This window comes from Suricata suricatta, chromosome 15 (assembly GCF_006229205.1).
Source record: "Suricata suricatta isolate VVHF042 chromosome 15, meerkat_22Aug2017_6uvM2_HiC, whole genome shotgun sequence".
NCBI classification, from domain to species: Eukaryota; Metazoa; Chordata; class Mammalia; order Carnivora; family Herpestidae; genus Suricata; species Suricata suricatta.
This window is the reverse complement of record NC_043714.1, coordinates 41031118-41044851: the sequence shown is the minus strand read 5'-3', so window position 1 is coordinate 41044851 and position 13734 is coordinate 41031118. Positions and strand designations below refer to the sequence as shown.

The following is a 13734-nucleotide window of genomic DNA, read 5'->3' as shown; positions in this document are numbered from 1 at the left end:
AGAGTCACTCTGTGAGGCACACAAAGCTTAAGTCCACAAGGACTCAACTTTGTGAGTGGAAGAGGACTTGAAGTGGGGAAAGCAGTTTTTAAAAGCAACAAGAATGATTTCTCTAAACATACCAACATGTGGGGGAAGCAAAGAAAGGAACGGATGGAGACAGAGAAACTGATAAGGAAATGGGAAAGGAGGGCATGGCTCTCAGGAGAGCTTTGTGCCCATTTGGTAGCAGGGAACAGAATGAAATTCACCAGTCCATTCCTCTTGTGACGTTATCTCCCATGGACAATGCCCAGGTTCCAGGCACAATGTAACTGGAGAAGGCCACATTTGTGGAGGCTTATTTCAGGATATATGTGCACTTTCTCCTCTAAATTCTACAAACTCTGTGTCCTTAGATGAAGCCACGATAGCTTGGGACCTGAACCACCATGGAACTGCTTTCATAAAATGGCTCTCTGTCCTGCTTGCCAGCTTTTGTGGCTAGTGCTATAGGACATGCCCATGGTGCTGGATTCAGCAGCAGGATGGTCCTGGGGCTTTCAATTCTGATATTCCTTTCTGGGTTAAGTGTTGGGAATACATGTGTTTTCTCTGAGACTATATTTTATCGTTTGGTTGCTGGTGTGTGTGTGTGTGTCTGTGTGTGTGTGTGTATGCGCGCGCGCCCGCGTGCATGTGTGTTTTAACATTGCAAACATTGTAAAGGTTATACTACATCTCCTTGCACTGGTAGGTTAAAGGCCAGAATCAAATCCGTGGCCAGGCTCCAGTAAGCACAGCAGACACAGTGGAATGGGACACATTTGGGTACTTCATTCTGTTTTTTTTTTTTTCTTAATTTCCCCAGCCCTTAATTTTCCTTTGTTCTTTTTTCTTGACTATAAATTTTTAAGTGCTTTAAAAAATGTCCTATTGTTATCAGATATTATACAAATACAGAATGAATTAACCAAAATGAGCCTTCCAGAAGGCAAAGAGTATCTTCAGTTAAATTAGCTCGAGTGAAAGGAAATGGAACAATGAAACGTCATGCTCATGGATACCAGTTGATTGCAACATGCAGTTGAACATTTTAACCACACAATACTTTCCCATTAATTTAAAATTCAATTTAATTTTGGCTTTGTTCATTTTCCCCAGGTCTTCGATGTAAATTCCTAGCTTCATGAAGATCTATGGCTTGTTTGATAAAATGTATGTGTGTGGAATCTCCTCATCAGCTTCTCTCACTACCATGGTCACTTGGCTGAAGGCTCAGATGCGCTGGGTGATATGAGAGAATTCTTTCCCCCACCTCCATCGCAGGGATCTTAACTCCATGCAGGTTCTGGTCATCCTCCATGAAGATCCTGGCCTTCTTCAATCTCAGAAGCTAGTGTAAACCACACAGGACCTTAGATTATATAAAGTGAAGGTGAGTCCAGTTTCTGTTTTTAATGTCAGCCTTTGTCAATGACTTTTTCTGGGAGATGCCAAGATTCACATCCAAATCCTGTTAGCATATTTTCCTCCCAATTTTGCTCCCAAGTGAATATCTACCAACCTCACTTCCTTTTCTAGAGCATTTCTGTACTATTAATGTGTTGTTGGGAAAGAAGAAGGAGTATGGATGTTAAGAGTGTCTGTGTGTATCTATATAGAGGAAAGGGGATAGTTGAGATTTTAAAAAATTATGGGTATGAAATGAACAAAACATTCTTGAAGGCATAAAAAGATGTCAGGAAGAGAGAGACCACACCTCCTACTTCTCTGCACTAGACAACATGTGGTGGCATTGACTGAGGACAGCTTGTTTTGGTTTGGAAATTGGGGGTTGTTCGGTACAGGAATGGCTGCGGGGCAATTCAAGGAGAAGGCACGGTGCGGCTTATGTATAAGGCAGGTTTGGCGTTTATAACTCACAGAGCTTGTCTTCTGGTTGGAGACAAAGGCTTGCATATGTAAGCCTTTTCCAACTAGGAAAAATTCAAGTGTCTGATAAATTACTAAATAACATTATTAAAAGTAATAACTGCAATAAATGGGGTGCACCCACAGTTCTAAATTCAACCCATAACCAATTCATGAGAGACTTTCTTAGAGAGCACTAAATTGTAGTGGAAATTTTCATATTTGGTGATTGGAATTTAATGGATTTCTTGATGTTTATAATCATAACTATGTCTTAAGAGGCCTTCTTTTAATACCTTCTGTTATTTTCTAAAACTATCTGTGCCACTTATCTTCTAAGGACTTTTAAAGTTCTCTTAAGTTTCTCCAGCTCTTGTGTTGCATGGCTAAACCCATTAGATATTGGGCCTGGGCTGGTTAATACTATTGTAGTGAATATGAGTTTTTGTAGTTGCAGTACCTTACAAAATTCATGTAACTTAAACAGGGCCATTCAAGTTACTTGGGAACTTAACACTTAAACTTCTGGTTTCTTTTAGGCAAATACTTAATCACATAAGATGCCCTGTTCCTTTTCTCATTTCTCCAGGTCTAAAACTTTTTCATCTTGTCATTGACGGAGGTGGTCTGGTGTGAGTATCATCTTCAGTCTTTGCTTATATCTGCTGAGGCTTAGCTGGTCCTACCTGGTCTTTGAAATCTGCCTCTATTCCCTTTGTGTCCACTGATGAAGCATGTTCCCTGTGGTTTCTAGTCATCAAGTCCTTTACTCTGCATCTTCTTTGCCAATAATACAAGGCCAATTTAAATACCCCATATGCTCTTAGCCAACCTCCACCCCTCTCTTTACTAAACATGGAGAAATATATGGCTGCCCTTGCACTCTGTTCTGGGGCTGTGGGAGATTGAGAGTAGCGTAAGATGGTAGACAGGCCATTTCAGAAATCCCTTTGGCAACTCTGTGAAAATTAATGAAAGGAAACCTTGTTTAAAATAAAGTTAGGGGGCGCTTGGGTAACTCAGTCACTTGAGCGTCCTACTCTTGATTTTGGCTCAGGTCATTATCCTAGGGTTGTGGAATCAAGTCCTGAGTCAGGCTTTGTGCTGAGTGTGGAGCCTGCTTAAGATTTTCTCTTTCCCTTTGCCCTTTTCCCCTGCTTGCACTCTCTCTCTCTCTCTCTCTCTCTCTCTCTCTCTGAAATATAAACAAACAAACAAATCAAAAAGTCAGGAGGCTGGAAGGGGAGCTCTTGTGCCCTCCACTTGTTGACAACTGCAGACCCAACAGGAAGAGACACACTTTGCAAGCCCGTATTGCTTTAGCTGCTGTGCTACCCCAGCAGGAGGAAGGGAGGTTTTCTTCTTGCCCAGCAACAGTGCAGCCAATGAGAAACAGTCACAACTCAGCCAACGAAAAGCGACCATACTTCAAACTCCCAGTTTACTCCAGTGGACTTTTGTTTCTAACAGCCCCTCCAAATTCCCCTTTTCTCTATTAAAAAAAAAAGCCTTCTTCTATGTTTTCTGAACTTGCCTATGGTTTTGCTAGAGCTTTCATGTTCTAAATTACAATTCTCTGCTATTCCTGAATAAAACTTTGTGTGTGTGTGTGTGCGTGTGTGTGCTTATAGTTAGTCAGTTATTTAACTACAGTTTTATTTTTTTAAAGTGAACACTCTGTATGTGCTTTTCTACTCTCCTGACTGCCTTGTGATGAAAGAAGCCCCTGGAGGATTTCTTGTCTGGGTCCCAGTGTGCAGGTTGGGAGCTAGCCCTTCCCACTCTCAGTTGTCTGTGTTTTCCAGGAAGATGGTCTCTACCAACTCCCCAAGGGTTTTGATCCCTGGAGGGGTAACTGTGAGAATCCTTTCCTCGAGATCCCTCACCAGCTATACACTCTCTAAGTTTTCTCCAAGTTCCTCAAACCCAGCTAGAAAAAGTTCTTATTGCCTTTTTGTGTGGTGCAGATAATGGCTTATACATCACCACATGTTTTTCCTCCTCATGTTTTATGTTATAAACTTTATGCACTTAGTGCTCCAGGATTTGCCTTTGAAGAGCTAAAAAAAATTTTTTTCAATGCTATTGTATCTTCCCCTCTCAAGAGGCTATTTTGAAATTCAAAGCAAAGAATTTGACTTGCTGAATTCCGCTCTTGCTAGGTTCTTCCGTACCTTCCCCTCTCTAGGATAAAAGCCTTAGCCTAAAGATCTAATTTTAATGGTGAAAATGTAGGGTAAAAAGGAAGTGCCAAAAAGTAAGAATATATCTGTCAATATTTTAAAATATTTTTACAGCTACTTATATGATATGAACTGAATAACTTAGGTGGTCTACTATAAAATTTTGCTCTTTGGGGAGGAACTGGAAAGAAGCTAGGCACATTTTTCAAGATATCAAGTTTAAATAGTTTGTGAAATTTACCATAAGAGGCAGATTTTCATCTCCCTCGTTGGCTTTGAAAATATTCCCTATATCACCTCCTTCTTTTCCATGATCCTCCATAACCTGGGAGGGTTAGTTGGCAAAATTCCATACAGTAAGCAAGACTTACTGCCATTAAATAGGCTCAAACTATCTCCTTGGGGAAAGACAAAAACCCTGTGGCTAAAAATGTCAAGTCTGGGATTTTAAAGTTCTATTGGAGAAATTCTGGGGAATGTTATTCTCTTGGTGGGAGAATAGGTTGGATCACTGGAATGTCTTTTTCTCAGCTTGTTAACTTATATGATTTGAGGAAAACAGACCTTAAGAGGAATATAGAAAGCACAATTTTTTGCAGAACAAAAGTGAACACTACTTTGATATTTTGATGAGTTTTTCTGAATTTTTAATAAAATTTGCAAATGGTGAAATATTACATTTAAAAGAATCAATTAAATGTTTAAATAGGGACTTAAGCCCCTAATTATTGGGAAAAGGTAAAAACCCAAATTTCTGAGTTCATGATAGTAAACTCATATTTCTTTCATAAGATTCACATAATGCTCATGACAAATATAGTTCAAATGGAGATGTTTCATTCCCAACATTGATTGTTCAAATGAAACTCACTTATGTTGAGTATCACCATGCCAGTGATATAGCCCATAGAAAAACTATTCCTGGGACACTTGGGTGTCTCAGTTGGTTAAGCATCCGACTCTTGGTTTTGGCTTAGGTCATGATCTCATGGCTCTGTGGGTTCAAGCTTCACATTGGGCTCTGCACTGGCAGTGTGGAGCCTGCTTGGGATTCTCTTTCCCTCTCTCTGCCCCTCCCCACTTGCACTGTCTGTCTGTCTCAAAGTAAATGAATAAAAAAAAAAGAAAATTATTCCTGACTGATATATGTTTTGTTTATACATGTAAAAACGTGTATATATATATATATATATATATATATATAATTTTATACATATATAACATTTTTGAACATCAAAAGGAATTTTTACCCACTAGTAAGTTGGCTATTTCAGTCTCTCAAACCATAATTTTACATCATGGAACAGTGGTTAAGAGCATGGGTGCTGGAATCTGATTGCCTGGGCTAAAACCATTAATTTGCTGTGTGACCTTGAGCAAGGTACTGACCCTTTTTGTATAGCAGTAGCCTCATCTCTAAGATGAGGGCAATAGCTACATCTGATCCATGGAGTAGTTGCGGAGATTAAGTGAAATAGAACATGGCATTGTATAAAGAACAAAATAAATGTGAACTTTCAGTAACATTACTAGTGTGTGCAAGGCTAATGCTAGCTGCTTTGGTAAATAAAAGAGACACAGTCTTAACTTATATAGTTTACTGTCTAGTTGAAAACTCAAGCTATAGTCTCATATAAAGTTAAATATTAATACCTGAGAAGAAAATCAACACTTCAGGTTAGCTGCAAAGACCATTCTCTTAAATACAAAAGTCATATGGGCTGGGTGACCTGGACCAGAGGAGTCTCTTTATATAAAGAGTATCCGACTCCTTGGTTTTGGTCAGTAGTCTCACGTTTGTCTCCCTCCACCTGATGCTTATCTCTTTGACATGATGAAAACAGGCTTGAGGCAGGTTGTATAATAAACACCATTTGCAGTGGCTCAGCCTACATTAATCTTGCAGCAATTTAACCATGGGTGAGCAGAAAACAACACAGATGCCGATGCTGGATTAAGGCTCTTGACAACAGAGGTTGGTTGAGCTGTGAGGGCTCTGAGAATTTCTGCAGCCCACCAATTTCTGCAATTTTCAAAAGGACAGTGGCTGCTTCAGCTGATTTTTAAGTGTTTCTGAGATTTAGACAACTCCAGACTGTGGGTATCCAGTTTTAAGTGGTAATTTTGTGCAAGAACTGGCACAAAACTGCATGTCAAATTGCCAGATCAGTACTACAGTTAATGACTTCTCTTTGAGATCGAGGACAGGACTACTCACAGAGGTGTAAGTATGAAAGGAGTATGTAAGGCAGAAGGAAGAGCCAGTTCATGAAAAACCTTGGGAAGAAGGAGTAATGAAAGAGCCTTCAACAAGAATTTAAGGTAATCCTTGTATTAATCATTTTAAAATAAAATATTAATTCCCGCTTTTTTTTTAAATAAAAAGGAATGCCTTTATTTATTTTTAAAATTTTAAGTAGGCTTCAAGCCTGCTGTGGGGCTTGTACTCCCGACCCTGAGATCAAGAGTCACATGTCCTACCAACTGAGCCAAGCAGGATCTTTATATAAATCCCTTAACTCAATTTTTAAATTTATCACTCTAGATTTTCACCTACATACTGTCCCTGAATGGTATCAAAAGATAATTTTGTGTCTAAGTTGAGTGTAGTAATACATCTTCATATGTTAATCAGAGTACACAACCTTTATCTATACAATTGCTTCTGTGGGGGACAACGGGTATTCTGAATTTCAGAAGATCAATTTGCAAACCCATTTTTAAAAACTCTACTTTGGTTGGTTCTTTCACTCAATAATTATTGCTTTTCAATAGCATCAGACACTGTTGTAGGGCAATGTGAACAAACGAAAGACACCTGACCTCATGGAGTTAACATTCTGGAGAGACAGTTAAATAACACACAGAAGAAATAATTGTGTAGTGTTCTGGAAGGCAATTAAGTGCTAAGGAATAAAGAAAAACTAGTGCAGGGTAAGTGGGATGGGGATGGGTGGCAATTTTAAACAGGATGGTCATGGAGAAGATTACACTTAAGCAAAGTGTGAAGGGAGCCAGCCAAGGCAACCACTCATAGTGTGAGAGGAGTATGTAAGGCAGAAGGAAGAGCCAGTGCAAAGGCCCGAAGCAGGAGCTGACTGAGGGGGTCTGAAGAATAGCAAGGAGGCCAGTACAGTTGGAAGGGGGGGGGGGGGGACAAGAAGATGCGGTCAGAGACATAAGTTGGGTAGTGGCAGGAGGAAACTTGCTAGATCACATAGAGCCTTTGAGAAAGTCAGTGGTCATTTGCACTGGGCTGGTTTAAAGTGAGGCCTGCTTGGATCAAAATTTTCTTTTCCCCTGTCTCCTATACTTCAACTTTAATGTGGATACAAATACACTGAGATCTTGTTAAAATTCAAATTCTGATTTTGTTGTTCCGGAGCCGGGCCTGAAATTCTCCATTTTTAACAAGCTTCCAGGTGATGCCAGGCTGCCTGTCTACAACAACACATTGACAAGAGGAGGGAGGTGTTGAGTTCCAGGGGCTTTGGAACTAATCTCTCCATTAGCTGGGTGCAAGGGCCTTCTTGTTTTCCTGAGCCTGAAAAGACAACCTCAGGTTTGTGTTCATGATCTCAGCACATGCTTCACCCTTTCAAGGTCCTATCACTTGGCTAGTAACAGCATGGTCTAGAACTTGCTCCAGGAACAAGAGATAGGTGTCTGTTTTTTTTCTATGCAGGGTCTAAGAAGTTTCTGGGGCTTCCTCACTGCTACTATGGGGGCTCTGATTCTGAACTTCAACATGGGAAACCCTGTTGCGCTCCTTGACTAATTAAATACTCTGACCACATTCCTGTCTTACTCCAATTACAGAAGTTCTGTACTGGTCCCATTACCTTGAGTGAAAGCTCAACTCTGTAAACTAGGCCTGAGGCAGCTGCAGGATTTGGGTTTTGCTACGAGGCAGAAGACAGAATGTCCTGCTAATGCCTGTTCTACAAGCAAGGCTGGCCTTCTTCTTAAGAGCTAGTGCAGTCCTCTGCAGCCGGGCAGCCCTGGAAGGACTGGCCACTTGCAAATATAAAGCATAGGTTAGGAGTCAGATGGGCTTGGGTTTGAATTGCGCTTCTATCCCTTACTGTGTAGTATCAGGAATATTCCTTGGTGTCCCAGAGCCACAGTCTTGTCATCTGGAAAATGGGAACAACAACGCTTCCCTCATTTATTGAGATAATGCACTTAAAGTACGCAATGCGTTTCCTGGTTCATAATGATGCTCACAAAATACTATTTTTATAATTAGTAACATCCCACCACCTATCAAGTTGCCTTGTGGCCTGGCACTACGGTATCCACCTTCACATTCTCTGGAGTTAAGGCACCATGGCAAATCCCTCAGCAAAGGCTTTCCAAGAGGAAACACAGGGACCAATAGCAGTTTCATCTTGGCAAATGTCACAAGAAATTGAAGGAACTGAAGATGTTTCGTTTAGAAAGAAGATGATGGGGGGTGGTGAGAGCCGTCGCCATGCTGTCTTACATGAGCGGAATTAGACATGTTCTACGAGACTCAGCAGGCACAAACGAGGCCAACGGGAAGAAACGGAAGGAAAGCACTCACGTCCCTAACAGGCAAAGCGAGGCAGGGCGCGAGGCTGGAGACGGGCGTCTGGGAGGGTGGGCTTGTGCGCAGCTGCGGCGGCAGAGCCAATCACCGCGCGCAGCCCGTCTTCGCGCGAGGGTACAGTTGTGACGTCGGCGGTTGCCATGGTGAGGCCCGCTCAGTAGCGACCGCGAGCTGGCGCCAGGGGCCGCAGGGTCGGAGCGTGGCTTTGAAGCCGCTTACGCTGCCACCATGAGCGGCCGAAGTAAAGGTAGAAAGTCCTCCCGCGCCAAAAACCGGGGCAAAGGCCGAGGCAAAGCCCGAGTTCGCGCTGCTCCCGACGACGCCCCCCGCGACCCGGACCCAACACAGTGCCAGAGGCTCGGGGAGGAAACCCAGGCAGCACAGGTGCAGGCTGGCGCGGGTTGGGGGGGTCTGGAAACTGCTGTGGCCGCGCCGCTCCGTCGGCCCGCGGAGGAGGCGGCCTGCCGGCTCCCCCTGGATTGTGGCCTCGCGCTCCGGGCCCGAGCAGCGGGGGGTCGCGGGCAGGCCACGACCAGGCCCTGCCCAGGGAAGGCCATGTCCCTCTCAGAGCGCCTAACAGCAGACACGGTCTTCGTGGGAACCGTGGGAACTGTGGCAAGGCCAAAAAATGGCTCCCGCGTTGGAAATCGGCGTGGCGCTGCTGGGAAGAAGGCCTCAGAAACCTGTGGCGCAGCGGGGAGGGGACCGCAGGCCGTAGCTGGTGGGAGGCTGAAGAAAGGGGCTACTGGGGAGAGTGTCTCCACCCCTGTGGCAGAGGAGGTGAAGGTGGAAAAGGATGCAGGGTCGGGGCCCCTGGCGACCGAAGGCAGCATGGATACGCTGGAGACCGTCCAGCTGAAGCTGGAGACCATGAACGCCCAGGCGGACAGGGCCTACCTTCGGCTCTCGCGGAAGTTCGGGCAGTTGCGACTGCATCACTTAGAGCGGCGGAACCTCCTCATCCAGAATATCCCAGGTTTCTGGGGGCAGGCTTTTCAGAACCACCCCCAGCTATCCTCCTTTCTGAACAACCAAGATAAAGAGGTTCTCAGCTACTTGAACAGCCTGGAGGTGGAAGAGCTTGGGCTCGCCAGATTGGGCTACAAAATCAAGTTCTACTTTGGGCGCAACCCCTATTTCCAAAATAAGGTGCTCATCAAGGAATATGGGTGTGGGCCTTCGGGTCAGGTGGTGTCTCGTTCTACTCCAATCCAGTGGCTCCCGGGACATGATCTCCAGTCCTTAAGCCAGGGGAACCCAGACAACAGCCGTAGCTTCTTTGGGTGGTTTACAAACCACAGCTCCATTGAGTCTGACAAGATTGTGGAGATCATCAACGAGGAGCTGTGGCCCAATCCCCTGCAGTACTACCTTATGAGTGAAGGGGCCCGTGCAGAGAAAGGAAAGGAGGGTCGGCAGGGTCCAGCAAGGCAGCCGGTGGAGACCCCTGACCCTGGGGCAAACAAGTCCAACTGATCCAGCACTAGTCTCCCTACTACCTCCTGTTAGACCTGTGCCTAGCTAACCACATGTGTTTGGCCGTCTGCCGTCTCTTCATGTTGGCCTCTGTGCACTATTATTATTTTATTTGGACTTCAGTGACAAGAATATGGCATTTATGATCATGTTCTTTTGTGCCTTCGTGGCCTTGTTGCTTTTTTCACATTAGTGTTACATGTTAAATGATCTCACCCCTACTGTTTATACGTTAAGCACACATGCTTCAAGTGTGTGCTGCCTTTGTCTACATTGCCTGGACCGTTCTTGGCTCTGGCCTTTCTCAGCTGTCTTTAACATGGACAATCACAAGTCATCCTCCACGAGGACTAGTGCATTCTTAAGCTATGCTGCTTCAGGGCCAGTGACTTGCTGAGCTTTGTGTTCATGCTGGCCATGTGTGCCACCTGTGGCGAGTTCTGTTGCCACTGCAGAATGAAGCTAGCCTACCTGGTATTGGCCATCAGCCCAAACTGATTGTTTCAAGGCCCTGGGGCCACCAGCCAAGGTTCCACCATCTATTGGATCTCTGGCTTTGGCCAGGGGCATATGCTGCCCTACTGGATATGTGGAAAAGCACTTGACTGCTGGGCATGGATGAGGTTAAGGGTGAGAAGCATAATGCCATGAGTTCTATACCACTATGGGTCTCTTCCTGCCTCTGGGCCCTTCTGATGAACCTTCATCAAGGTCTCACTTGTGCCCCATCACTGTCAGGCCACTGAGATTGCTTTTGGCCCCAGTTGGCTTCCCGGTCAATGAGGACCTCAAGAACTGCCTGTGGACCAAGGCCCCCTGCCAGTGCATGAGACACACACCTACTTTCCCCAATCTTCCAGGAACCCTCCTGCCTGCCAGACTGATGGGCGGGTATGTGGACATGTGCTCACTGTCATCATGCTGTGGCTCCAGGTGAGAGTGAGGACTGGACCCACATACAATCTAGGTACCGTTGTCAACTCCTCTCATCCCTGGCTAGCGTATAACCAGAGTGCTATAGCAGGGTTGCAGGAAGAGGGATTTATGATCTATGGGCCCGTGTCTACTTCATCTCACACCTCTATACCTTCTTACGTACCCTTCACTCCTCTTCCTTCTTCCCTCCCTTCCTTTCCTGTCCTTTCTTCCTCCTCTATTCCTCCCTTCCTTCCTTTTTTGTTTCAATATTACTGCAGCTCAGAGAGTGAAACCAAGTGAAAAGCCAAGGTTTTCTGCATACAGCTAGTGAGACAGCTAGGACTTGCTGTGCACACTCACACGTTGGGCTGATAGAGGGCAGAGGAAACCGGAAGGCCAAGGTCTATAGTCAGATCTTAGTCCTGACTCCCGGTGCACTCTATAATTCTGAAGTTGGAAATTCTTTTCATGGCTAACAAGAATTATACGCCCCAAGAGTTGTAGTCCCCAAGGCAGCAGTGTTGTGGACTAGTGTTAACCCCTGTTACAATTTTTTTTTTGTGTGTGCCCTTTAAGACCCAGTTGCCTCATATTTTTTCCTCCTCTGTGGTAGCCTCTGGCCATCTGGCCCTCATTCCCCAGGTTTCTACCCTCAGCATGCCTTTGCTGTCTTCACTTCTACCTTCAGATACCCTTAGGAGTAGGCTTTCATTCCGGGGGCCTGGGGTCAGAATCTGTTCTGGATCACCAAGGCGCACTTCCAGAGGGTGTAAAAGCTGAGCTCAGCTGTCTTTCTCCTTCATATCTGTAAGGGTGGCGCATTAAGACTGTAACTCCCGTTCCTCGTGAGAGACCTTGTTCTAAGTTCCTCAAAGGCTGTGGAGGCCCTAACTCAAATTTATAGAGAGGATGTGCCAGGCAGGGCACTGGGAGCAAAAACAGAGCAGGAGTGAACCTGGTGTGGAGATGGGCCTGGAGAATCAGGTAGAAATGGCTGAGGAAGCCTCAAGGAGAGTTGCCTATCAGTGAGTGATGCAGGGTCAGGGAGGGACCTTCCCCAGGAGGAGGAGGGGAGAGTTAAAGGGATCATGGGCCATCACAATGCCTAGATGTAGGTTTGCCCCAAGTTTTGTCCAATCATTAACTCATCATTAGTGGATTTTATAAATCACAGAAACAAACCCAAAACAGAATGTTACTTTGGATGCTTTCTCTTTTGTTCTAGGTGTGGCCTTGCATATGTGGAAGATTGATGCTATATGCTGCTTATTTTGCCATAAGTAAAATCTTACCATTTTCCCCATTTTTGCCTAATGGGAATATGTAGCTGTATAGGTATGCTATTTTTTTTAACGTTTTTTTTTCTTTATTGTGGACATTTTCAGACATGCACAGAAGTGGAGAGGATGGTCCCTGGACCCTGGGTACCCATCACCTAGCTACACCAATTATGATCAACCTGGTGCCTTCCTCTCCCCACCTGTATTGTTGATGGAAAGTCCGACACTGTACCAATTCAACCTTGACTACTTTGGGAGATCAGGACTCTTGTGGTGGTGGTGGTGGTGGGGCACACTGTCATGATCACATCAGGTCTGCTCTTTGTTTTGAGTGTTAAATGATGATGTTCTAGAAATGGCCTTTAGAAGTGAAAGTCTTCACGATTAACAGGGAGTACTCAAAAAGAGATGAAAATATGCTCCCTCTTCCCTGCATCTGCAAAAGGAGAGAGACTTGTGTTGTAAATCTTTCAAAGACTGATATGATAAGGTGCTTACTTGAGACCCTTCACCAGAATATCAGTCTTTTTTGCCTGTAAAAGATGGAGACTTGTGTGACTGTTAGAAGTACCATCAGCGTGTCCTGGTCTCATAATATAACTCTGGTCTTGAAAGTGAATTTTGGAAATTGTTGCTGTGTTCTGTAAAAATAACCTCCCCAACGTTATCAGTAACTGGTTGTCTTACTTGCTAATTTGACACCCCGGTAATAATGCAATTATTCCTTTGTTCCTAAACAGTATAAATAGTTGTAAGTTTGCATGCGTGGTGGAAAAATAAAAGTCTTATCTCTGTTATATATTTTTTATTTTTAAAAACAAATTGGAAGGGTAAGCCAAACCTGGGCAGTTGAGGGGATGTGTACCTTGTCCTCGATTGATTCCTGAGTTTCAGGCCCCTGTGTGACTAGCTGTCTCACAATATTCAAAATTAAGATTCCCAAGCCCTTTGCAGATACTGAGATTCTGTGGTTCTGGGAGGAAGCCGGGGAGTTCTTGTTTTAACAAGTTTTCCAGGTGATTTTAGTATAAATCCAGTGCTCCTCAATTTTTAGAGTACATCTGAATTGTGTGAGGAAACTGTTAAAATATGAAATCTGATTCAGTAGTTCAGGGTGGAAAGAAAGATGGGGCATTTCTAACAAAATTCCAGGTGATATCAGTGCTAGCGGCTTGTGAACTACTTTGAGGTGACGTTCAAGTCCCATTCAAACTGGAGTCCCAGTGCTCAGCCTTGGCTGCACATTAGAATTATCTGGGATGCTTAACAGTGCTGCCAGAGCTCTGCACAAATGCCAACTAAATCAGAATGTGAGGAGGGCTTGGTCCAGGCACAGGTATTTTAGAAACATCGTAGGTGATTCTTTTGTTTAGCCAGAGTTGAGAACTAGGATTTTTTTTTAAATTTTGTT

General features: G+C 44.3%; 1 protein-coding gene and 1 long non-coding RNA gene across 5 annotated transcripts; one reads left to right on the top strand and one right to left on the bottom strand.

Moving 5' to 3' along the window:
- Positions 1–1097: 1097 nt before the first annotated feature.
- LOC115279187 lies at positions 1098–8714 on the bottom strand. The gene is made up of 2 exons (XR_003903274.1): positions 8379–8714; positions 1098–1375 (listed from the first exon to the last, which is right to left on the bottom strand). It is a non-coding gene; the product is annotated as an uncharacterized LOC115279187 (long non-coding RNA).
- A 71-nt stretch (positions 8715–8785) lies between these two features.
- On the top strand, positions 8786–13120 carry TSPYL5 (TSPY like 5). Of its 4 annotated transcripts, none has more exons than XM_029923420.1 (3): positions 8786–9798; positions 12269–12323; positions 12429–13120. In XM_029923420.1, exons 1-3 carry the CDS (start codon positions 8878–8880, stop codon positions 12533–12535), a joined length of 1083 nt encoding a protein of 360 aa, XP_029779280.1. In that variant the 5' UTR covers positions 8786–8877; the 3' UTR covers positions 12536–13120. The 4 variants fall into 4 exon arrangements, with proteins under 4 accessions (XP_029779280.1, XP_029779277.1, XP_029779276.1 ...); XM_029923417.1 differs by having other exon boundaries at positions 8786–11058; positions 12429–12461; XM_029923416.1 differs by lacking the exon at positions 12429–13120 and having other exon boundaries at positions 8786–11058; positions 12269–12355.
- The last annotated feature ends 614 nt before the right edge of the window (positions 13121–13734 follow it).

What these genes read in the sequence shown, in the direction of transcription:
- TSPYL5 (XM_029923417.1), top strand. Translation starts at nt 8,878, where the DNA reads ATGAGCGGCCGAAGTAAAGGTAGAAAGTCCTCCCGCGCCAAAAACCGG.